General features: G+C 47.3%; 1 protein-coding gene and 1 long non-coding RNA gene across 3 annotated transcripts; one reads left to right on the top strand and one right to left on the bottom strand.

The window, feature by feature from the left end:
- The first annotated feature begins 5,144 nt into the window (after positions 1-5,144).
- Positions 5,145-25,208, top strand: Mgst2 (microsomal glutathione S-transferase 2). Of its 2 annotated transcripts, XM_005077484.4 has the most exons (5): positions 5,145-5,312; positions 8,514-8,613; positions 21,492-21,562; positions 24,480-24,561; positions 24,985-25,208. In XM_005077484.4, exons 1-5 carry the CDS (start codon positions 5,255-5,257, stop codon positions 25,115-25,117), a joined length of 444 nt encoding a protein of 147 aa, XP_005077541.1. In that variant the 5' UTR covers positions 5,145-5,254; the 3' UTR covers positions 25,118-25,208. The 2 variants fall into 2 exon arrangements, with proteins under 2 accessions (XP_005077541.1, XP_040610373.1); XM_040754439.1 differs by lacking the exons at positions 5,145-5,312; positions 8,514-8,613 and adding an exon at positions 18,574-18,618.
- Positions 6,577-9,901, bottom strand: LOC121143192. Its single transcript, XR_005880355.1, has 2 exons — positions 9,156-9,901; positions 6,577-6,895 (listed from the first exon to the last, which is right to left on the bottom strand). It is a non-coding gene; the product is annotated as an uncharacterized LOC121143192 (long non-coding RNA).
- Positions 25,209-26,037: the final 829 nt, after the last annotated feature.

Below are 26,037 nucleotides of genomic sequence, written 5' to 3'. Positions count from 1 at the left end.
CTGGGCACCCTTTGTATGCAGGGGTTCTGTGCCTGTGTGGGAACGGGTATTGAGTGGATATATATATATATAAATATATGGGTATACATATGGGCGTGAATGTGTGCTTGTATGTGTGTCTAAGAGCAGGAAGGGCGTGTGTGGCCTCAGGTGTGGGAGTCAGTGTGTGGAGGGCTGCAGATCTGTGGGGCAGTCTTCAGGGAGACTTCTACTACTTCTCTTCACGGCCTCTGGGTCCCTTTGTCTCATCCCCTCCTAATCCCTAAGTAAACTTGAGATGACTCAGGTTGAGACCTTCTACTACCGTCAAAAGCCATTTGAAGCAATTCAAATGTTATTTCCAGTCTTCTGGGGGAACCCGTTTAGCCCTGAAAATTATGCCTGCATTCTGGGCCCTTCTGTTACGATAAGTGACAGCCTTGGAAACACACAGGGCTGGTCTCTCTGTCCCGACTGGAGGCTGGCAGCCACGGGCTTATGGCAGCACGGGTGGGTGGTGATGCCTGTGGACAACATGATGTTTGCTTCCCTTGTGCTATTTCATTTGCATGCTTGAGGGGCCCTGAAAGGTCACAGTTACCACTTGCCTTTAAAGCAAACGTGTCCATGGAAATGTAGCCGCTAGCTCCGACCCAGGGGTGTGAGTTTAGGTCACTACTAATATCTGGCACTTTCCCTTACTGCGGTGGAGTGGCCTTTCTTTTCCTATGCTTTGCTCTTTTATCTTTTGGTTTGACATGACACCCTGGTGCTGGGTGACAGGCTAAGGTGCCCCATGCCCAGGGCAGTTGGCTCCTCAAAACCGGTAAAATGCCCTCATCTTCTTTAGTTCAGTTTTCCCCACTTAGGATGATAGAGCAAAATGCCTCCATTTCTGAGAGGCAAGAAAGATAGTTAGTGTTATTTAGCTTCGTGTTAGTGTAACAAGATACCAGAGAAAATCAGTTGAAAGGGAGAGAGGACATTTAGGCTCATGGTCTGAGAAGTTTTAGCCATGACTGTTGCTTGGGCCTGTGGTAACACAGTACCTCATGGCAAGAGGATGCTACAAAGAAAGCCTGTTGGCCTCTGATGGCTGGGAAGTAAGGGGGGTGAGCAAGTTCTCAGTACCTCCTTTCAGGGTGCTCTCACAGCAGCTGGCCTAACGTCTTCCCAATAAGCCCCACCTCTTTTGGGGGGGGTGAGACAGGGTTTCTCTGTGTAGCCCTGGCTGTCCTGAAACTCTCTCTGTAGAACAGGCTGACCTTGAACTCAGAGATCCACCTACCTCTTCCTCCGGAGAGGGCTGGGATTAAAGGCGTGCACCACCACCTCCCGGCTAGACCTCATAAAGATTTGCCCACCATCTCCCGACAGCACTATGAGTTGGAGGCTTTCAACACATGGGCTCTTGGAGAACACTTAAATAAATGATGGCATAGTCTATCACATTGTTGCTGTTGCTCAAATTTTTGCAGTATGAGAAAAAAAACGGGCATACTTCCTGTTTCATTTACCTGAGTTTTTCTTTAAAACTTGGGAGTTGGTATGGGCACTTCCTCAGGATCATGCAGTAAACTTGAGGCAAGTAGGGAGTAGCCACTGAACACTTATCAGTCAAAACCATCGAGGCCACCAATGGAACAGCCTCTTCGATTATTTCCGGGCAACTCCAGGAAGGAGATGATTTTTCTGTCTCTTTCTTTCTCTGCCACTCAGCACGTCAGATGCTGGGAGAGCTCTGCCACTGTGCCCTACACACTCCAGATGATGGACAAGCTGTCATCACTGGGAAGCTGTTACTATTTTTGAAGGATAGGGAGAAAGGGGAGAGGATGGGCGAGAGAACAGCCAGGGGTTGTGCAGTGGAGGATGTTTTTGAGCGAAAACATTTACTTCATGCTAGGTTATCATTTCTTTGTACCAGTTATCAGAATTACGCAGAAACAGCCATATGTTTGCTTTGAGACTTGTTTTTACTGCATTGCCCAGATAGACCCCCATTTTTTAGCCATGGGGGGTCGATTCCAGGGCCCTGCCTTTGCTAGGCAAGCACTGTATTATGGAGCTACATTCCCAGTGCTGTGTCTAGAGGTCTGTGTGAGGTCCAGCTTCCAGAACAGTTATGTTTAATGTTTCCATCTTGTAAAAGCAATTCCTTCCCACAGTTCAGCAGCATTTTCCTATCACCAACCCTCTGGTCTACCTTATCCAGAGAATGGCTTTGGTGAGAACGTGATAAGTTAGTGAGTGAAATACTCTGAGTTCTCACAGAGTCCTCTGCAGTCTCGGAGGACACACTGTAAGTGTGCCCAGCCACTGCTGCCACTGTGTTGTTTATTGTCTTAGTTCCCTCGTCTCAGGCAGCTGCGAGGAATGTTGAGGTTGCTCCTCAGTGGTGTGTGGCTAGCATTCACAAGGCCCCGGATTTAGTACCTAGTACTGAGGAAAGCAGAGGAGAAAGGGACCCCATTCTAAAGAATTGATGTGTCCTGCAGAAAAATGTCTTTTCCTTTTCAGGCCAGGAAATGTTACAACAAACTCTGTGACTCAGTAGATAGAAGTGCTTGCTATGCATGCCTGAAGACCTGAGGTCACTCTGACCGTTACATGGGGGGCTGTGTCTCACACACACACACACACACACACACACGCACACACACACGCACGCACGCACGCACACACACACACACACGCACACACACGCATGCACGCACACACGCACACACACGCACACACACTCACACGCACACTCACACGCACACACACTCACACACACGCACACACACACGAACACACACCACACACACACACACACACACACAATGCATACACACACACACACACACGCACACACACACACACACACACACACACACCAGGGGCCTCCAGCCATAAGTCAGATACGGCTGCATCACGACCTCATAGAAGAAGACATGACTTCATCCTCATAAAGAGGACGTGACTCCGGACCACCCTGCCACCTCTGTTAAATTCCAGAAACAGGCCTGCAGCTTAATTGTCAGTTAAAGATTAGCTCAACATAAAGCCCCCAAGTCCACCAGAAGATAGGCTTGGGCAATAGGGAAAGATTGAGAAAGATAAAGTAAGAACCTACAGTCAGGTTGCCAAGCAACACAGGAGGTTCTACCCCTGGCCTTTTGCCCTGTGGATTAGGTTACCAGGCAATACAGGAGGCTGCCTCTCCCACTGACCTTTTGCCCTGCCAGCTTCCTTGCAGTTATGGTCATCACCCTCGTTCCCTCCCCTCCTCACCTCCTCCTCCAAGCCCCTTAAATATACCTTAGAAAGAATAAAGTTTCCTCACCTTGATCAGACACCTGTGTTGGTGTCCTTCTTTGTATCTCTTGTCCCCCATCTTTCTCCTAGGTGTCCCACGGTCCCACATTGAATGTCCTGCAGGTTGGGGCACACATACAGACCCACACATGCACAGACACACGCATGCACACACAGAGACACAGACACACACATGCACACTCAAACATACAGGCACACATGCACACACAGACATACAGACACACATGCACACACAGACATACAGACACACACATGCACACACAGACACAGATACACACATGCACACACAAACATACAGACACACACATGCACACACAGACATACAGACACACACATGCACACAGAGAGACACAGATACACACATGCACACAAACAGACACACACACACACAGCTTCCTCCTGGCCTCCCAGGTGTGGGCATTGCTTTGTCACCTTAGTTTCTCATGCCTGGTCCTCCCATTCAATGCCTCCTTGTTTGACGCCCTTCTTTCTGCGGGCTCAGGTCATACACGTACGACAGAATATATTAAAAATTCAAATAAAATTCTTAAGTTTTGGAGGGTTCTATTGACCGAACAGCAACGTTTTCACGAAGGACCATGCAGGAATGTTGTCTCTGCAGAAGGGCTGTCCATGTTCCATTATGTGACGCTGCATTGTTGTCTACCTTCCTAAAGGTGGAAACCACATGCTCTCAGGATTAAGCTGCCTCAGAGCAGATCCAAGGGGCTTCTGGTGGGTGGGGACAGGATCATGACAAGACTGCCATCTCCACGGACACCTGAGGGCCCTGTTGGTGCAAGGTAAAGGGCATCTTCAGGCCACCTGAGAAGTATCAGAGGTACAGGCGTGACCTCCTGGGCAGACACGAGTTTCACCGTCCAGACAGTTAGGAGCAGCGCCAGCCACAGTGGCCTGGCCTTTGCATTGAGCTTTGCTACACGTCGATGTGGTTAAAACATAAGGGCCACCACCAACAGTGAGTGAGGACCAGAGGCCTAGTGTCCCCAACGGAAAGAGAGCTGATAATAAGCTGATCGTAAAACAGACCAAATGCATAGGGCTTTAAAGACTGTTAAGCTTTTATTTATTTTAAGTTGTCTTTTAGGAACTAGAGTTGAGGAACTGGGAGACATCAGTGCGGGGGGGTCCCAGGATTTGTTCAACAGGAAGACAATGACTCAGAGGGAGCCCAAGAGGGTCAATCTGGAGTCAGTGTGTCTGTGTCTGTGTATGTGTATATGTGTGTGTGTGTCTGTGTATGTGTGTGTGTATATGTGTCTGTGTCTGTGTATGTGTATATGTGTCTGTATCTGTGTCTCTGTGTGTGTGTCTGTGTATGTCTATGTATGTATGTACGTGTCTGTATCTCTGTCTCTGTGTGTGTGTCTGTGTATCTCTGTGTGTGTGTATGTGTGTCTGTGTGTGTATGTATGTGTGTGTCTATGTATGTATGTGTGTGTCTGTATCTGTGTCTCTGTATCTCTGTGTGTGTATGTGTGTCTATGTATGTGTGTCTGTGTGTGTATCTGTGTGTGTGTCTGTATGTGTGTGTATCTGTGTGTGTGTCTGTATGTGTGTATGTCTGTGTGTGTATCTGTGTGTGTGTCTGTGTGTGTATCTTGTGTGTGTGTGTCTGTGTGTGTGTGTCTGTGTGTGTATCTGTGTGTGTATCTGTGTGTGTCTGTGTGTATCTGTGTGTGTGTGTGTGTGTTTTGTAGTGCGGGTTTGGAAAGGCACACAGTCCAGCAGGCTTGCCTATCTTCCTGGTTTGTGTTCCGGTGCAAAGGTTGTTACTCAGCCTTGAATCCTGCCCTTTTTTCCCCTTGTTTCTCAACTCTGTTGATTCAATTCTGTTGACTCTGTAAGGGAGCTAGATCATTCCCTCTGGGTCCTAACGCGCCTATGCTCGTCAGCTGGCTTCCCACAAACACTTGTGTGAAACAGACCAGGGATGGCAGGAGATCCAATCCTGCTGGCCGCAGTCTCCCTTCTCTCTGCCTGTCAGCAAAGTAAGAACACGGGGATGGTGTGTGTGTGTGAGTGTGTGTATGGTGTGTGTGTGTGTGTGTGTGTGTGTGAATGTGATATGTATGGTGTGTGTGTGGTGTATGTATATGAGTGTGATGTGTGTGTGTGTGAATATGTGGTATGTGTGATACGATGTGTATGCTGTGTGTGTGTGTGAGAGAGAGAGAGAGAGAGAGAGAGAGAGAGAGAGAGAGAGATTGCTCCAGTGTGCATGTGGGTTTCATGCCTGTATTTGGTTAGTAGTCCTGGGTGCCCAGCAGGGCGTGGATTGCTTAGGGTGGCCTGTGCTCTCCTTCCCTGGGATGCATGTCTAAGATTAGTTCTCACAGGGATGTGGAGGGCCTCAGAGCCCCGTGACTGCATCATCTATGCCGACAGTCCACATCCCGGTGTGAGCATTAGAAGTCCCAGGTGGGGACGCGAGCACTTGAGACAAACACCCGTAAGGAATGTGCACCAGGAAACCTTTCCTGTTTCTAAACTTGGTTGTAAACTTTTAGTGTGTTTTCTTAGAGAAACTGCCTGTGGCGGAGATCATCAAGGTAAAACTTTGCAGAATTATGCATTTTGGATCAAGTAATGATTTCTAAACATTACAACATCTCCCTACCAGGGTGACTCCACACCGGTCTGTCTGGTTAAATGGAGGCTCTGGCTCCCCAAGAGCCTCAGTTACTCAATGCGTGGTATCTGCCCAACATGCCTACTGAACAGAGTTTCTTACCAACAGAGCCTGCTTATTCTCCCTGGGGTGCACGTATCCGGAACCAGGTCTGAGCGCTGGGGACAGTGCAGGCCAAACACTACAGGAAGCAAAAGACCGCTATGCTCAGTGACAAAGTCCAGTCTTCACATTCACTCAGTGGCCAGCCTAGCCAGTCTGCTTTGTGGACGTGGGAAAACCTTAACCCTTCAGACATGCTTCGTTTACCAGCTTTTGTGGAACAGAGCAGGTGTTTGCTTCCAACCAAAGAAGAAGTTGGGTCTAAGCAATCAATAGCCTGTGGTCCTGAGCAGGCAGGGACAGGGTTACACGCCCTACCACAGAGTCTCCGTCCCCACAGAGAGCCTTTTGTGTGCTGGCTGACGCTGAGGACACTGTAAGCTGGGACCGGAAGTCAAGCAGTTCATCGGTGAGGGAGGAAGGGGATAGGCAGAGAAGAGAGACGGGAAATGATGTCTGCGGTAGAAAAATGGTCACTTGTAGGGAGTGGAGCACAGAGAGACCCAGACAGACAGACACTGTTTAACTGGCTGCCTCAACAGATGTTTGTTGTTTACGGAACCAGGACACCTTGTGCCAATGTGCAAACCACTCAGGTTTTTAAGACAGACCAGCCATATCTGATCCAGCCCCCAAGCAGGATGCTCTGCTCTTCCATGTCCTCGGCACAGACAGGGTCCTGAGTAGGAAGTGTCTCCATGGTGACTGGTCATTAGTTAGCACTGTTCCTATCCGAACCAGAGAGAAGCTGCAGGTGGAGAAGAGACTTCCCCAGGGAAGGATCCATCCACGACTGAGTGGTCATCAGTGGTCGGGGGAGAACACAAGCATTCTCCCACCCTGGGAAAGAGGAAAGATGGGCAAAACAAAGGTGATTGTAGGAGGAGAAATTCAGTATTCCACAGAACGGATAAAATGTCTTGTTCACACTTATTGTGGTTATTGACAGCCATGATCTTCCCGAGGCCCTGAGCCTAGAGTACAGATTGGGGCTTTTACCCCAGAGGTTGGCACCAAACCCAAATGTTTCTTCCCATTGTGGGTATTCACACACCTCTCCCATTTACTGATCAAGGTCCTCACACTGGCTGGTGTAGCAGACAGAATGCAGTTCACAGTGTTGAGAGAAACTGAACTTGGTTAGGGTTAGGGAGTGTTTGCTCATTCAGGGTTAGGGTTGGGGTTAGGGTTGGTGTTAGGGTTAGGGTTAGGGTTAGGGTTGGGGTTAGGGTTAGGGTTAAGGTTGGGGTTAGGGTTAGGGTTAGGGTTGGCGTTAGGGTTAGTAGTTTGGGTTAGGGAGTGTTTGCTCATTCAGGGTTAGGGTTAGGGTTGGGGTTAGAGTTAAGGGTTTGTGTTAGGGTTTGTGTTAGGGTTGGGGTTAGGGTTAGGGTTAATGGTTAGGGTTAGGGGTTAGGGGTTAGGGGTTAGGGTTAGAGTTAGAGGTTAGTGGTTAGTGTTATGGATTGTTTGCTCATTCACAAGCCTTTTGGAAGCCCTGTGTTCCTGTACCTCTGCTCATTGGTCAATCTAGGAGCACACAGCCTTCATTGTTTCCAGTCCCTAGTTGTTTCCTTCAGAGCCGTGAATTAAATTAGAAGCCACAGTAACAGCACAGGGGTGTGTGCAGGGGACAGTGGTGGTCAGAAAGGTCAAGTTCCAATTTTTTTCCATATGGACAGAATCCCTCCCCTCTTCGGACTCTGGGTGGGCCCATGCACTACTGGCCTGTCCTCAGTTACAGTGCCCAGGAAGGTAGAAAGAATCAGTGCCCACCCTCACTCCCGAATTGTTTCAGTCCTAACACAGTGCATGCTTAGTTTCTCTTTTCACAGCTCAACTCCTAAGCCACAGCTAACTGGGAGCCAAAGCGAAGGAAAGGAGCCCACAGAGGGAGCCCTTCCTAGGCCAGGCTCAGTCCTGACTTCCTGTCCAAGGGCAGGCGTGCTCTGAGTCAGGATGAAAAGCCCCTCCACGAGTACTCACCCCACGGAGACTGAAGCCGCAAACTTGTTGTGGGGATATTTTTTAAATATCAGGGAGTCAGTCAGAAGTGGTAGTTGAGATATTAAAGTGAGACCAAGTTGTGTTTGAGGCAACAATTAAGGACGCAAAAGTGGGTGAGATAATGGGAAGGGAAATGATATGCGCCAGGAGGTAATTATGAAGAAAGGAGGAGATGAGGGAGCTGGGAGATAATTCAGGTGGTAAAGAACTTGCTTTGCAAACACAAGGACTTGAGATTAGACCCCCAGAACTCAGGTAAAAACCAAACAAAAGGGACATGGTGGTGCAGGCTTGTAATCCCAGTGCTAGGGAGGCAGGGATGTCTAGGTCCCTGGGGCTGGTCTGGTTTAATTGGATGGTTTCTAGCAGGTAGTCATGGTACCCAATGATAGTCACACTTTGCTCATGACCAGTGATGCCCCACACTTTAACACCACGCTCCTTTCCCTTGCAGTTTATTTTGGTTTTTGTGTTGGACGAGCAAGATTAAAATACAAGATTGCACCCCCCGCAGTCTCCGGGTCCCTGGAGTTTGAGAGAATATTTCGTGCACAGTAAGTAATGCTTCTCACGCAAGCAGGTATTGTTTTTTTAACGAAGTTGTTCTATTCACCAGTGAAGACTCGGGAGTCAGACGCTAGGGTGAAAACCTGATAGATCACAGAGGCCCAGAAGCAACCAGATGACCTTCCTTTTTGGCCAGAGACCCAGAAAGAGACCATTTCTCCACACACCTCAAACCAAAAAAAGCCCATGAAGCTTTAATCCTCTCTACTCCTTCCTTCTTCCTGAATATTCCTTATTCTCTATGACTAATTCCTGTGAACTAGCTACTGGCTCTGCCCCCTGATCCAAGGTTGATTTTGTTTAACGTAGTCTTGGGGTTTCACAGCGCAATCACACGTCCCAAAATGGGCAGGCCAGCCACAGACAGACAGATTCCGATTACGGGAAAGAGAAATAGAGAAGGCCCTAAGTTCACTTCGGTTAGTGCCCAAGTCACTGCGCACCCGTCTCAGGCTCCACCATCATGACTCGGCCAGTGTATGTTATCTCCCCAACTGTAGCTCGTATCTGCTCGGATTGGTCTACTTACCCAAAAGGCTGCAACTTGGAAGAGCGGCGGCGGCTCTCAAGCACTGTGGCTTGACCAGAGAGACCTTTCTAGCCCACGAGGGTTCAGTAGATTCGAGTGGGACTGCTTTATAGTTTCTTTTCGTCTTCTGCCAAGTTCTCCAAGAACCATTTCCTAAGATCTGAAGCATGTAAGAACAAGCTGTCCCAAGTCACGTGGGTCCTTAGTGTTTTATCCCGTGCTGCCTGCCTTTTCAGACACACGCAGAACCTTCTGTCATAAACACCGAGCTATTTCCTGTAGAAGTCAGGGTAACCTTTACACGTCACCCCAAAGCCTAGTGCTTGGGAGGCCATTGCCTTTATCAATATTTACTCATTGCTGGGTTCTTTCTTTATGTCCATGAGTAAGTTTCATCTGTATTTTTTCTTGTATAGTTCTTGTCTCATTTTGGCTATTAAAAAAATTGCACCTTGAGTTCCCGTTGGTAAGGCAAGCCCCTTGGGCTGACAACATGGCCTCTTAGTCAGCCGCTGGCTTCAAAGTGTTCAGGGAGTGCCCACAAGAAAATTTTAAGTAACATCAAACCATACAAGGAGAAGCCATTCCCACCCTGTCTTTAAATACTTTTGGTATGTCAAGTAGCAAGCATTGGTTTGGTGCCAGTGTATTTTATGCCTAAAAGTAAATGTTTATTTTATCAGCCTGTGCACAGAGTGGAATGACGAGTCTTATTACAAGTCACTGTCCCTTGTGACTGCCAACACTGCTGTCTATTTGTCCACAGTTTTAGGTCTTTCTAGTCTAGGTCCTTGTATGAAACAATGTCACATTATCCTCTCTTCTCAGTCCAGTTGCTGGTCTGTAGTCACTTTGTTGCCTTAAACCTGGAGGCAGTGTTTGTACCATTGTAACTAAGTAAACAATGTTGGAAGTGGAGCTGAGTAGTGTTCTGTGGTTCTATTTCCTTCTTGTGCACGTTTTATTTTCCTTAGGGCTAATAACTGCTTCTTTGCTGCCTCAATTTCATTCTTAATCCTCTATAGAACTGAGGCTCCCCCAGGAGCACGATCCCACGCACTGGGCAGTCTTCTGACATCCTTTGCCTGCTTTGAGCCGGCCTGTTATCTCTCTGTTACAGTGAGCAATACATGAGAACAGCAACTTAGAGAGGAGGATTTATTTTGGCTCAGTTTTAGATACCCTGCTCTGTTGGCTCTATTGCTTTGGACATGGGTGTCACATACATTGTGGTGGCCGCATGTGGTGGGGCAAACCCTGTTCACCTCATGGGCAGATGCGAAAAGCAAAGAGTCTAGGCTCCATCATCCCCTTCAAGGGTATACCACCAATGACATATACCCTCCTACTACCTCCAATCCCTGAAGATGACACCACCAACTTTGTAACACATGGGTCTGTGGGGGAACTTTCAGATTCATGCTAGGACACCCCGTCTAGAAACATCCTGACAGGATCTCAGGTCTGTAGAATTTTGAGGCTTGTCCTGTTTGGATAACCCCAGCCTGACATCACTGATGGCCTGGGTAGGCATGCATATTTCCATATGAGACATTGCCCCATCACTTTCTAGTGACTTTGGGTGTTGTTGACATTTGTCTTCTGGGCCTTGCCATGTGGTGTGGGAACAGTTAAAAGGCTCTGGGATGCAAAGGTGTGTGCCACCAGTGCCTGGCCATGTTTTCTGTATGTCTGCACCACATGCATGCTTGATGCCCATGTAGGCCAGAAGAGGGCGACAGAACCTTCCAGATCTGGAGTTAAAATGACTGAGCGCTCCATGTGGATGCTGGGAATTGAAACTGGTACCTCTACGAGAGCAGCCAATGCTCTCAGCCACCAAACCCTCTCTTCAGCTCCTTTTATTTGTTAGTTGCACTTAAAATTGTACATGGTGGATTCCGAGTGGGATTCCTATATACTACTTTTTGTACCGTCTGGCAAATGATCTATGACGGCTGTGCTTTCAGTTTCTAATGAGTGAGCTCACTAGACACGCAGCAAATTAAAGGAACGGAGTAGCAGTAGCAGGCAGATAAAAGCAGCAGATGGACCAACAGCAACACATCAGTTTACAACATCCAGCGGAGTGGCCTGATTGAAGAGCAAACCAAACCCAGCTGTGCTCCAGAGCAGGCCTCCTTGTGGTCCAGAAACTCATGTCCTTCTGTCCCAGACATTAAAAAAGTCTTCTCCTCCAATTTCTTCTTCGTGTTTTCATTCTTTTTTGAAACATGCTAGTTGCTCTTGATCTGACTCTTTAGTTTTCTTTTATCTTGGGTTCTCATATTTGGGGACTCTTGTTCTTTCTGGAGAATTCCCTAAATTTCTACTTTTTACCAGCTGAACCATTTTGGGAGGTCACCATTCCAACCCCAGGAGTTGATTTTCACTCTCTGCTCTTTCCCTGCTGCTGTTGATCATATGTCTTTGGGTCTCATGGACACAGTTTTCCATTTGGGGATTGCATTAATCACTTAAAAATTGTCATCTTTTCTCTTTAAATAATATTTAACAAATTTTAATAATGTCAAACCACACAAAGTAAATCCTACCTATTTCACTTTTCCGGGTCCTTATGGCCTTCATGTTCAAGTTATTACCTGTTTTGAACTTTGGCTTTCATTTCACACATTAAGCAACAATACACATTAAATATTTATGAGTATCTCCATGTACTATGGCTTAGCTTGCATCAGTGAACAAACCAAAAGGGCGAACAAACCTTACCCTTTTGGAGTGCACAGCCAAGGAGGGCCAAAGATCACCACCAGCTGGCTTTCCTTGGCCAAGGTTTGTGCTCTGAAAACCTCGCATGAGAGCCTGGGATGGGATCAGCCACAGGAATTGGGGTGGACTGCAATTTGAACTAGGGTGGCTGGTGTAAGTGAGGCCAGCCTGAACTACACAGTGAGAGTCCGTAACCAAGAGCTGGGGACAGAGCTCAGTGGGGAAGGAATTGCCTTGTGTACAGATTGCCTTGGGTTGCACCACAAAACTACACCCCCTGCCCCGAACAAAAGAAAACCACAAAAGAGACTGAACAAACCCCCAAACCAACCAACCTCAACAGCTGATTTATAGAAAACTAGGAAGTGGCACATGCACAGGCTGAAGGTGGTGCCAGTAATAGGTCCATGCTCGCGACTCAAACCATTTATAACGTCACCTTGGGGGAGACCTCAGCTCCCCTCACTTTGCCTCTGATGAACTGAGAGCTGACTCTGGATGTGTGAAGGCTGCCAGCAGGTTAGATCTGAGGGCTGCTCCTTGGTTCTATTTCATCCTCGCTGTTTCCACACATTTGGTTGTCTTTCAAGTTAGTGTTTTCTCCTTCTCTTTTTATGACTGGGCTCCTTTCATCCTAGAAACAAAGCCGGACACCATTTCCAAATATTTCTCTGAAGTTATTTATAAAATAAGTACCAAGCTCAATTCATTCGTCAGAACTTAGTTTGTTTGTTTGCTTAACCTTAGTGGAAGAGACATTGGGTTAAAATAATATGCTCATTGCTGGGGGTGGTGGTACACACCTTTAGTCCAAGCACTTGGGAAGTAGAGGCAGGCAGATCTACATGAGTTTGAGGCCAGCCTGGTCTACAGAACGAGTTCTAAGACAGCCATGGTTACACAGAGAAACCTTGTCTTGAAATACCAAAAAACCAAAACCAAAATCAAACCAAACCAAAAAACAACACCTCACCCCACCAAACCAAACCATCATAATATCAAGAGGGATTTGGAGCCAAGAGGTAGCTTGATGGAAGGGGAAAGCAGTCCTATCCCATTCCCTTCCTGTGTTTCTTCTTGTATTTTCTATAGCACTAGTCAAGTTCTTGCCTTGAATTCTAAGTTTAGGACAAATCTGGCTAATTCAGATTCCATTTGTCATGAGTATGGCATGTAGACTTTATGTGAGGTGCCTGGCAGAACTCCCGGGGCTTACCAAGTCTTTGCAAAACCAGCTGTCTATTTGTTTCTTCCACAATGGCTTCCTTGCGTTCTGAGGAAGGAATGTACTCTGTTCTTCCAGTCCTGGGCTGAGGCATGGATTCCCTTTATCCATCCGTGACTTTCACAGAAACACTGCCTTTTCCTACACTTCTCTCTATGCCATAGCCCTCAACATGGCCAAAGTGCCCGAAGGCACTGCTCAGTCTTTTCTCTGAGTAGAGATTGCATCTCAGCAGCATGACGTCAAGACCCTCTAGCATGGCTGCAGTGTCTCTCTTCAGGCTGGGAGTCACCTGTTCAGCAGAGATGGTTGAGATGGTGTCCTGGCATCCTAGGTGCCGGCCATACCCCCTTCCCTCAGTCCTTTCCCCTCATCCAGGGAGAAGCCGTGGAGATGAGTAAAGTTTTTCCTGTGTCACAATACAGTCTTTTTAATCATGAGAACAGCAATCACAGTTTTATCCAGAGCCATTTTTATGTTATTACTAAAATGTAAAACCTCTATCCTCATTCAAATGCCTTGATGACTTTTTCTATCCTAGTTCAAATGTCTTGATAACTTTTTAAAAATCCTATTCCTTTACTTTAGAGTAAGGCTTTGGTAAAATCTGCACAGTAAGTCCAAATAGTAATTGACAGTGTTGCAGTGTAAACACATTTCCTGGGCCAGAGACGTGGCTCCGCAGGCACAGGCACAGGCCTCCAAACTTGATGGCCTACGTTTGCTTCCCAGGACCCACAATGGAAGCAGAGAACTGATGCCCGGTAATGTCCTGCAAGTGCCCATACACATGGACCTGTGGATCACACACACAGACACAGACACACAGACACACAGACACACATAGACATGCATACACACACATACACATAATTAGACACAGACACAGATAGACACACATACACACACAGACACGCACAGGCACACACATATACATATACACACAGACAGACACACAGACACACAGACACACCAATAGACACACATTTACACAGACAGACAGACAGACACACACACACAGACACACAGACACACATAGACATGCACACACATACACATACACATAATTAGACACAGACACACATACACACACAGACATATACACACAGACAGACACACAGACACATACAGACAGACACACACACACACATAGACACACATTTACACAGACAGACAGACAGACACACAGACACACACACACACACATACACACAAAGTAAATGTAAAAAGTCAGTGTTTTCTTCCGAGCCTGTCTCCACGGGGAAGAGAGATGAACAGCTGACCAGACCTTTCCCATGCTGGGGCCACACTATGAAGCATCTTCTTATTTTTCTTGGAGTGGAGGAAGTAAGTTCCAATCTTGTAGTTTCTTTTCTCAAAAACTTAAAAAAGATACTTTGGTTGTTTCTGTTAGACAAAATAATTATTTTAACGTATAAGCCTGGATCCCAAAGTACAAATACTGCAGTATAATGGACAACCGTGGTTTTGTTGGTGCTGGGTAGGACTGAAGGCAGCTTTGCTCTCTGTTTAATGCTGAACACTTGGGTTCCAGACTCAGGTTAACCTTTGCACGTGCAAACCAGCTCATCCTGAATCCAGCTACTCCAGGAGCATCAGTCTGTACTTCCCTGCTGTAGTTTGTGTCTGTTGTTTGACTCTACTGGTGTGTGTGTGTGTGTGTGTGTGTGTGTGGGCGTGCGCACGCCACAGCACCCGTATGTCGGTCAGGGGACAAAGCTCAGGATTTAGTTCTTTCCTACCCTGGGGATTGAACTTAGGCTTTCAGAGCAAGCATTTTAACTCACCGAGCCTTCTGTGTTTTTGTTTTAAAGCAGGATCTCATTATGTAGTCCTGGCTGGCCTTGAACTCAATGACATCTTTCTGCCTAAGCCGAGTGGTAGTCATTAACTTTTTAGACTCATTTAGTATTTGAAGCATGGAATTTTATAAATGAAATTATCCTAATGGATGTCTAACCCAGAAAAACTAAAGGGAAATCCACAAAGATAGTTTTCCTTTTTTCTATAATCATGGGGTGATGCAGGCCAGAGATTTTGTAGTAAGTAAGGGAGGAAGAAAGGAAGACGGGGGAGGGGGTAGCAGAGAGAGCATCTTATTCTATGTGTGTGTTCGTGTTGTCTAACGTGTGCATGCACACACATGAACATACAGGGACAGAGGAGGGCATTGGGGTATCCTGTTCTATGTGCGCGCGTGCATGCGTGCGTGCGTGTGTGCATGTGTGTGTGTGTGTGCAAGCACAGGGGCAGGGGAAGATATCAGGTGTCTTGCTCTGTGTGTGCATGTGTGAGAGCATGCTTGTGTGTACACATATACACACACATGCAAACAGGGACAGGGGAGGACACCAGGTGCCCTGCTCTCTGCGTATGTGTGAGAGCCTGCTGTGTGCACAGACATGTGCTCACACAGAGGCAGGGAGGGCATCAGGTGTCCTGCTCTCTGTGTATGTGCATGCATGTGTGAGCGCATGCTGTGTGCACACACACAGGCAGGGAGGACACCAGGTGCCCTGCTCCATCACTCTCCATTTCGTTCCTTTAAGACAGAGATTTCACTGATCCCAGACCTAGGCTGGCAGCCAGCAAGGCCCAGGAGACAATGTCTCTGGCCTTCACGGTGCTGGCATGATGGTGTGCACACAGCCACAGCTGTGCCAGCTCTCTGGTCTGAGCATGTCTGAGGAAGCTTACAGTCCTGGGCACTAGCTGGAAGCCCTACAATGCCCTTCATCCACCGAGTTACACAAAGAGGACGCCCAAGACACTGAATGGCTCTGGTGAGTTCAGTGACTGGCAGGGGACCTGGAGAGCTGTAAGTCTTGGACCCACATGTGTTCATCCTGCTTCTACCAGATGCTGGGTGACAGGCTTAAGCCCTGCTGCTACCAGGGTCCATCTCCTGCTGTATTCCCATAGAGGACTGCCTCCAAAAGGAACAATTTAGTTAATTAACAAACCATTCTTATTTTTTGAGGCTCTCACTTTGTAGCTCAGGTTGGCCTGAAATTCCTGCTTCAGCCTTCTCAGTGCTGGAACTCCAGGCCTGGACCACCATATATCGCATCCTATAAGGACCAAGTAAGATAGGTATCTGCGTATAGTGACCAGGAGCCCTTTTCTCACCCCAGAGGCCTTCTCTGGCGTGGTGAGCTGTTGCTCTGACCCTCCTGCTACAGTCATAATTCAAAGGCCTTCTCGCTTTCAGAAGTTCACAGACCAGGGTCGGACACCTATGAATTTGCAGCCACTGAGTCAGAAAACAGAGAGTGGAGAAAAGGAAGCAGAGAAGGAAACTTGAAAGAGGAAAGGTTTTAAAAGCCTCATGGAAATGCCTGGCCTGTTCTTATTTTCAAAAAACTTGCCTACAATGAGCATGGGGTAAGGAAGGTTCTAGGGCTGGGCAGCTTTTCCCCTTGGGAAAGTCCCCGTCCCCAGCTTTTCAGAATGAGGTGGTTGCACACAGAAGTTTGTGTCATATGTTCAGGAATCTACGGACTAGAAGAGATGCTGAGAAAAGTTTCACACCAGTGTCTTCCCTTGCACCAAGAGGGTTACCCTAAGGGATACCGTTTTTGAGAATGGTGCGACCTTTCTTGGCCCAAGTGGTCATGGCCCAGGGGCTTAGGGGGTCTTAGTTATTTTTCTGCTGCTGTGATAAGATGTCATGATCAAGGCAACTTAGAGAAGAAAAGTGTTACTGGGGCTCATGGGTCCAGAGGGTTAGAGTCTGTGGCCATCACGGTGGGGATCATTGCTTGACTGTCTGATGGCCCTTAGCCTGCTGGCCATGGACCTTGCAGGTGTCCTGGCGGCTGTTAATTAAACTGTGCTGTCTTTGTTCTCACATTTAAGTGAGCAGCTTGACTCACAGCTGCCAAGCTGTAGCTACAGTCTTTTTTCTTCTTGCTCACCAGTGGGGCTGTAGTCTTGTGTGTGTGTGTGTGGGGGGGTCTGGGGTGGCCTGGGGTGGTCTGGGTGGTGTCCTTTCTAGACTGGGCAGACCCAGAGCTATTTTCCTCTATATATGCACTTGACATGGAGCCAAAACTTTCTGCTTGCTAGCTGGGATTACCCTGGGCAAGGCACAGCCTGCAGCCACTGATCCACCTCGTCGGGGAACGCACGGCACACGGGAACATCACCGTGCCCAGTGGTTCCAGCTTTTTCCAGGCCTTTGCTATTTTTGCCCTTAAACCTCTCGTATCCTAAAACATTTTGGCACCATAGAAACAAGGCCATTGTATCAGGGTCGGCGGTACTGGTTTCAAAACTTATGTTCCCCCGTTTGGAAACTGTCAGGCCAAGCGGGACACTTGCTCCCCCTACTGGCCCCCTAGTGAAGACCTTTTCAGTTTCTCTCCCTGGTGTGGAATTTGGTGCCCTTGGTGACATCCGCTTAAAACAATGAATGTCCCTCTCTCCCCCATGTTTCTAGAGACGCAGCAGTGTGCAAAGAACTCAGGGTTATTGCACAATGAGGGCTGTGATCAGAAAATGACTCGACACAGCCCATTTTTTTCCTATGTGGACATGCAGGGGAGGGGACAGTCCACAGATACCCATCGCCAACTGTATTCATGAAGGGCACAGGAATTTTCCTCAGGGTTCCTCTAAGAAAAGACCAGGGTATCGCTGTTCAGGTGGTCAGAAGGAGGCTAAAGTTCTTTCTGTATTGGATTGTCCCGTGTGAAAATAATTAGCTGCCGTTGCCATAGCCAAGCACTTTTCGGTATTTGGTCCCCTTAGGTTGATTGTGTCTGCTGACAGTTTACGGTGGAGGTTATCACGGGGCACACCACGTGTGCCCTACACATCACGCTGTAGGAGCTTCCAGGGGCTCAGAGGTCCTGCTGGTGGGGGAAGGGCGGTCACAGAGTGATAATGAGCAGATAGCGTCAGGCCTGTTTCTGGAATTCAGCAGAGGTAACAGGGTGGTCCATAGTCACATACTCTCTATGAGGGTGGAGTCATGTCTTCTCTATGAGTATGTGATGCATCCGCAGCTGGCTGATGGCCGGAGGCCCCTGACATTCTGGAAGTTGGGGTGTTCCCAGCAACCCAGCCCCAGCTTCAATCAGCTAAATGGTGGGCCTCAGTGCACATGGTACTCTCCTTGGGTTCTGTAGCATTGTCCATACCTGGGTGTCCTGCCCGTTTTATGTAAGTTTGACACAAGCTAGAGTTGTCTAAAGGGAGGGAACTTCAACTGAGAATACGCCTCCCTAAGATCAGGCTGTAGGCAAGCCTGTAAGGCATTTTCTTAATTAGTGACTGATAGGGGAGGGCCCAGGCTATTGTGGGTGCTGCCATTCCTGGGGTGATGGTCCTGTGTTCTTTGAGAATGTAGGCTGAGCAAGCCATGGGAGCAAGCAAGTAAGCAGCCCCCCTCCATGGCCTCTGCATCAGCTCCTGCCTCCAGGATCCTGCCCTGTGTGAGTTCCTGTCCTGACTTCCTTCAGTGATGAACAGCAATGCTGAAGGGTAAGCTAAATAAACCTGTGCCTCCCCAACTTTCTTTTTAGTTCTGGTGTTTTGTTGCAGCAGTAGAAATTCTATCTGAGACACTGGGCCAAGTGTTTGGGCTGCTCTGGGGACTGCAATGGGAGGAGGTGACATTCAGTGCCCTCTCTCCAACTGTGTCTTGTCACCTGAGGCCTGACACTGCTTGTGTCTGGAGTCTCACTACGCCCTTCACAAAGGTGATCCGTATCTCTACCCCTCAAATGCAGCACCAAGGTCATTAATTCACTGCATAGAAAGTCCTGCAAGTCAACTTTTGTGAATTGTGGTGACATATTGTTTATGGTTTATTAAAGTCACTGGAGATCAAAATAGCAAAGCAGCTACACTAGCTAGCCATAGAAGCCAGGCACACACCTTTAATCCCAGGACTCAGGATTAAGATGTAGACTGATCCAGTCCTGAAAGAAACAGCTCACACAAAGGTGATCTCAGCACCTGGGATCACACGCCTTTAATCCCAGCACTAGGAGGTGAATACAGGAGTGGTATGGGTGGAGAAAAGGAGACAGGATCTGAGAGCCTTTGCCCCTGAGGATTTGTGAGGACAGGATTGCTGTTTCAGCTGGGTAGAGGAAAGATCTCCTGGCTCGGCTGCTTGGCTCTTCTGATCTTCAGCTTGAAGTTTGAGCCCCAGTGTCTGTCTCTGGGTCTTCTATTTATCATGCAACAGTGAATGCTGTTTCTGAGGCGTTTAAAACATCACAGCTGATTTTGAATAAGAAGATGTGGAAAGACCCATCCGGAGTAATTCAGGGTGTATCATGAAACCTAATAAAGGATGGGGTAATTATGTTACCTTTCCAGAAAGGGCCAGGGAGTTGCACTGACTGGAAAGGGTTAGAGCCCTCCTGTACTGTTCTCTCTTGTTCCCTGGAAAAGGCTCTCTGGATCTAGTCAAGGAAAGGAAAATGCTGAGAAATAGGTTCCCATTTTTAGTTGTCATTGTTCTTCCTATGGAAACTTAGAAAGCGTCTTCACTTAACCTATTGTAGCTACTTACAAACTTCCCAAACCATCAGAAGCAAAACCATGCCAAGGATGCAGAGAATCTCAGTCCCTTCCCTGAGTACCAGAGGGCTGCATCTCTGGCTTGTGTTAAGTCCCAGAGCAGCACTTCCCTGGGTGTTAAAGAAACGATGAGATGAGAGAGGAGAAAGCGTTTCTACTTTAGTACTGCTCATTCACCATTTCCAGGAGAGTCCTCGCTGTTTCCACTTGTACTTCAGGGCTCTGCATCAGCCATGGCCTGCATGTGTGGGTGGGATTTGTCAACTGTTCATATTTCTTTTTTTTTTATGAGACAGGGTTTCTCTGTATTGTGTGGAGGCTGTTGGTCCAGCCTGGCCTCGAACTCACAGAGATCCGCCTGCCTCTGCTTCCGAGTGCTGGGATTAAAGGCGTGCACCACCACTGCCGGGCCACCTTTCTTATTTCTAATGAGGGGTAGGGATTGAATTTAGAGCTCTGCACACGCTAGGAAAACACCCTAAACACTAAGAAACACCCCAGATCTTATATATATATGCATATATATATAATTATTTTATTTATGTGTATGTATGTATGTAGCTATGTATGTATGTATGTATGTATGTATGTATGTATATCTATGCACATGTGTATGGGCGCCTACAGAGGCCAGAAGAGGGCACTGAGTGTCCTGGATCTAGACTTACAGGTAGGTGGTTATGAACCACTTGACATGGCTGCTGGGAACTGAACTCAGATCATCTCCAAGTACTAAACCATCTTCTCCAGCGCTCCCACCCCATTTTTGTGGTTTTCATTTTGAGGCAAGGTTTCTCTAAGTTGCTCAGGATGGCCTTGAACTCACTCTGTAGCCCAGGCAGGACTTGAATATGCAAATCTGCCTCAAGCTTCCCAAATAACTGAGATGACAAGCCTGTGTCACCAGGCTCAGAAATCATACATTATTCTTACGTGGCTTCAAGTGATACTAAAATGACTATTGAGAACTCTATCTTCTCTGGTTGTGCTATTTGTTAATAATACTGACCACTATTTCATCTCATTTTTCTCCTTCTCTGCTAGGCTCAGATGAATTAATTGTAGCTCCTGGAAAACTGTTCCCTTGTGTTTAAAAAATAGTATCAAAGTTTCCATCTGAGTTTCCTACGGTATAGAGGCAATTTGATGCTACTGTCTACTAACTTTAATTTTTGCTTTGCCTATGATTGTTTTGCCTGCAAGGATATCTGGGCAGCACTTGTGTGCCTGGGCCCCAAAGAGGCCAGAAGTCACAGATGTTGTGAGTGTGGAAAATGAACTCGGATCCTCTGCAAGAGCTGTCAGTGATTTTAAAAGCACACCGGCCAACTGGCTCTCGGGTCAACTGGTTCTCGTTACACAGAACGAGAATTAAAAGTGCTCATTTCTTTACCTCAGAAGGTTTTAGGGGAGCTACTTAAAGATCACCTGAGTGACTCAAGTGGAAAGCTTCGGGTGTCAGGGTCTTTTTAAGGAGAATTCTGTTTACTAGGAGCTGAGTAGCCTCTTGAGGTACTTGGATAAGGCACAGACTGATATGGAGGCTCTGGAGGACTGTCTTCTAGAAAAAAGCCACAACTTGCTCCACTAGCAACAACTTGTGTGTATGACAATGTTGTTGACCGGGCTCTGTGGTTGAGCAACGTTGGAGTCTCACCTTGAAGACTCTTTTTAAGTGGAAGGGTCCTTTAGATTTCCTATGTAAGTTCTTGCATTATTTTTTTTGTTTGAATAGATTGAATGCTCACCTGTGGGCGGAAAATCAATACATTAGTGTATGTTTGTTCATGAATTAAACTTCATCTTTATTTTTCTCCCTGCAGTCAAAACTCTTTGGAGGCATACTCCATATTCCTTATAACACTGTGGACGTCTGGATGGTATTTCAATCAAGGTAATTCTAAGAACACGTCAACTCATCCCTAAGATGACTGTGGTGTTTAAACACGATTGAGGGGGCAGATAGATGACCATACAGCTACTGATGCAGATAATGACTTTAACTATAAGAACCAGTGCCTGTGTACACCCAAGTTATAGGTGATTTAGTTCAATAATTAAAAAATAAATCCGAACACTAGCATCTGGATATAGAGGTAAGTACCCGAGATCTGAGTACTCAGGATCTAGAGACAGAGCTATACAGTGAGACTCTGTCTCAAAAAGCAAGGGTTAAAACTAACCTGGACTCATAGGGGCTCAGGGATACATAGAACTGACAACCAGGAGCTTGCATGGGACTGACTAGGCCTTCTGTATGTGTGTGACAGCTGTGTATCTTGGTCTTCATAACTGTGAGAGCACAGCTGTCTCTGACTCTGCTGCCTGCTCTTTGGACCCATTCTTCCTACTGTGTTGCCTCCTCTAGCCTTAATAGAAGAGGAGGCACCTAGTTTCCTTGCAGCTTGGTGTGCCATGGCTAGCTGATGTCCATGGGAGGCCCTTCTGTAGCTGAAGAGAAACAGTGGGGGAGGGGTGGATGGAGGGGGAGGAGGGGAGGGAAGGGAAACTGATTAGGATATAATGACAGCAGTAACAAGAAAGCAAGGGTTAATAACACAGGTCAGTGGAAGAATACTTGCCTGGCGTGTACAAGGCCAAGAGTTTGGATCAGAGCATCCTCCTACTCCCCATTGTTCAAGGTCGTGTGGCTATAGGCCATACATACCTAGAAACAAACCATATGCTCGATAATCAAGGATAAAAATGACACGAACCTTGTCTTCAAATCTGCTAATCTAATTTAACCAAAGGAGCAGAACGCAGAAAGCAATTCACTTTCACAGCAGCAATGTTTATGGAACTCTTACTGTGTGCCAGGCCATTTCTTGAACCTTGTAGATTTGTAGGATTTAAACTTTCATATGAAACAGAGTCAAAATTGATTCCTATTTTACATATGAGGAAACTGAGACGCACACATGTTAAGTTGTCCAACCTGATATTCACCAACATGGAGAAAATCTTCCATCCAAGGGCATAGCAGGTCTACTGCTATTTGTCCAGCGTGTCCTGAAGGACACGGTGCTACGCTTTGAATGCAGCAGGTCTGCAAGCATGCCCTCTCTGTTTTGCTGAAGTTTCCTTGCTGAGCTGAGGGTCTAGTGTACCCATGTGTTTGTGGGGTGGCCATGTATGGACACTCTAGCTGTGGAAATAGAATCCCCTTTGGTTCCTGGTAACTGTAATGGCCTCATTTGGGTATGCATTTGATTGCTAAGATTTAAATAAACTAAAATCCAGCTGCTGCCAAGGAAGCTTCACCAATCTCTTTCTTGCAGTTTTTACTGTCGCCCGAGGAGTTTCAGAAACAATGGCTTTTAGAAAGTGACTTTGAAACTTACTCAACTCACACTCTTGTTCCCTAATGGCATGAGTGTGAGCGGCTGTCCCTTTTCATCTAAGGGCATATTAACAACTAACAAGAGAAGTGCTTTAGATAATGGGATTTCGTCTCTGTCACTTGACCCCTCGGATTCTCCCATGATGGGCTGAATCAGGCGGACTGCCGAGCAGGAAAAGGGTTGGTTCTTGGGTATCGTCATTCTTTTCTCTCCCAAAGTAATAATTCAGCAGGTTGGGACAGTAATTCTCAACAGAGAGCATGCCCAGAATGTCAACACCCTCAGATGCTAGGCAGCTCTGCCACTACCCCTTGTTCTCATGCTCTGGTGACGCCTCCTTCAGCAGTGTCCCCCAGGCTCTGGTGACTCCTCCTTCAGCAGTGTCCCCCGAGGCCTTTCTAAGAAGACAGCACTCTGTCCCACACTGACCCACACTTTCGAGCCTGCGACCACCCTGCCTCGGTGTCTTGTCTTCTTTATGGATGGAATAGAACTCCAGCGGGGCTGCTGAGGTGGCTCAGCCCTTAGAGGGCCAGCTTGAGTTCTGACCCCAGCATCCACACAGAAGGACTGTCACAGAGGCACACGCATCTGTCACCGATGGCAAGAAGGGAGGAAGGAAGCAGGCTCCAGCCAGTGAGCTCCAAGCTCAACCAGAGACCCTGGCAAAAAAAAAAGAGGGGGAGTGGGGTGAGGGTAGTGATGGAGGAAGATACCTGACATCCGTCTCTGACTTCCACATGTACATGCATGCAAGCCCGTACACATGCACACATGTCTACAAGAACACGCGCATCACGCAACACACAAGCACACATGCACAACACACACGTGCACATGTACACACATGCATTCACGCACACACGCTCTGTGAATGTTGAAGCATGTGCCACATTTCCACGTGGAGCTCAAACGCCAATGGTGTAGAATCTGCTCTCACCTTGCTCCTCTATGGGGTCCTGGAGCTCGACCTCAGACACCAGACTGGAGCTGCGAGCTTGCCGCTACCCACTGAGCCATCTCGCCGGCTCTCATTACAGTTTTTTCTTTTTTGGTTTTACGAGACAGGGTTTCTCTGTATTGTTTCGGAGGCTATCTGTCCAGCCTGGCCTCGAACGCACAGAGATCCGCCTGCCTCTGCCTCCCGAGTGCTGGGATTAAAGGCGTGCGCCACTGCCCGGCTCATTACAGTTTTTAATTAGCAGTCTGCTGACCTTGAATTGTGTCGAAACATTTTCCATGTGATTACTGGCACACTTATTTATCTTCTTGTGTGAACTGTGTATTCAAATATTTCACTTGCTTAGAAAAGTGGTTTTTCTTTCATTATCATAAGGATTATTTATTCTGGGCACAATTTTTTTTGGTCAGGAAAATATTTTTAAAATACTTTCTCAGTCCCCACACTTTATTTTGTGAAATATTCATTAAGTTCTACACATTTTCTTTATTTTATCCCTTGTGTAGTTTTGGCGGCTTGTCTGGGTCTCGTGTACATATATGCCCGCCACAAGTACTTCTGGGGCTATGCAGAAACTGCTGAAGGAAGGTAAGGAGAACCCAATAATGGCATGTTGGTGCAAGGTACAGCAGGGTGTGTTTTCTGTTCCCGAGAGGACTAAGAAAGGAATGGAGTATTGGTGACCAAAGTGACCCACGTTACCTGAGGCCAGCCTTGCCAAATCTCACAATTAGACATGAGATGAGAAAATGGCGTGGGAATCTGCTCAGTGCATGAGCTGCAAATGCCAGCAAGAATTCTGCATCGTTTCTAGAATGTTTAGGTGGGGGTGGGGGCTGGTTGACATGGGTGGTGTGGTATCCCCTCTACTTTTCATGATAAGCTAAGTATTTCAAATGGCGTATCGATGAAGTTCCGAGCAGTCCCAAAAAGGGGCAGCCTTTGCCAGGACTCCAAAGTCCTCATCCGCAGCACAATTAACCATCTCACCCCTTCATGCTAACCCTGCAGGGTCACTGGTTTCAAGCTGAGCCTGGGGGTTTTGGCCTTGTTGATTGGCCTAGCTGTCCTGGGATTGGCCAGCAGATTCCTGGATGAATACCTGGACCTCCATGTTGCCAAAAAACTGAGGCATCCCTTCTAAAGTGTTCTCTGCCTTCCCGTGCTCGCTGAGGCTTCGCCACTCTAAACACGACGTGGTGTCCCGTGTTCAATAAAACTTTTAAAACTTTTCATTTGTTTGTCTCGCTGTGGCTTTGTGAAAACACCCCTTTTGCCCACCTGGCTTCATCATATTTACTGCATTCGCATGCCATTTGAAGAAAGGAAAAGCTTTCCAATTTTTTCATATCTCAAAATGAGCTCTATTTTGTATTTAGTTTGAGCATGCTCATGCATACACATGTACACTCATGCACATACGCACAGATGGTTAAGCACATGTGGAAACAGGCAAAGGGCGTGCCGGGCTTTCCACACTTGGCATCTCCAGATATCACCGTGGGGTTTGTTTCTGTTCTAATCCATTGCCACCAGGAAATGTCTTCATTATTTTAATCACTACTAAATCGAGCTAAAAGACTCTGGGTAGAACCAGGCTCCTCCGCAGTATGCTGCATTTGCTTCTGGCCAAAGAGCTGTTTCTGGGTTGTTGAGACACGAAGGCTCAGTCTGTCCTTGGTTTCATGATGAATCTGCCTAACCTTCCAGTGCCGGGCAGGCAGTGTCTGCTCAGTAGTCGGACAGCTGTCCACGCATGCTCTGATTAGCAAACCTGACCAATTTACACTCAAACACCAGCTTCATCCTGACATCAGTGTCGTGGGAAGAGGGGCAGAGGAGAAAGGCCTTTTGTCTGCTGGAGACATCTTTGGAGGAGAGAAGAGCAAGGGGCAGAGAGACCCTTGAGAAATCCCGTCAGAGAGGAAACCTCTGTGAGATGACCGCCACTCCCTGGATGTGACATGGAACAAGAATAGAAACAGTGAAGGAACGCGCCCGCTGTTGTAGGTGTTTTAGCGACACCGTGGTTAGGGCGGAGGATGTCCTCTGTCATTGCACGCT

The sequence above is a fragment of the Mesocricetus auratus genome, unplaced genomic scaffold (genome assembly GCF_017639785.1).
Source record: "Mesocricetus auratus isolate SY011 unplaced genomic scaffold, BCM_Maur_2.0 Super-Scaffold_100011, whole genome shotgun sequence".
In the NCBI taxonomy this organism is placed as follows: domain Eukaryota; kingdom Metazoa; phylum Chordata; class Mammalia; order Rodentia; family Cricetidae; genus Mesocricetus; species Mesocricetus auratus.
The sequence above is the reverse complement of the archived record's forward strand: the minus strand, read 5'-3'. Positions and strand labels throughout refer to the sequence as shown.

What these genes read in the sequence shown, in the direction of transcription:
- Mgst2 (XM_005077484.4), top strand. Translation starts at nt 5,255, where the DNA reads ATGGCAGGAGATCCAATCCTGCTGGCCGCAGTCTCCCTTCTCTCTGCC. An exon ending in GAGAGAATATTTCGTGCACA is followed by an intron (nt 8,614 to 21,491) that starts GTAAGTAATGCT and finishes TTCTCCCTGCAG; the next exon opens with TCAAAACTCTTTGGAGGCAT. An exon ending in TGGATGGTATTTCAATCAAG is followed by an intron (nt 21,563 to 24,479) that starts GTAATTCTAAGA and finishes TCCCTTGTGTAG; the next exon opens with TTTTGGCGGCTTGTCTGGGT.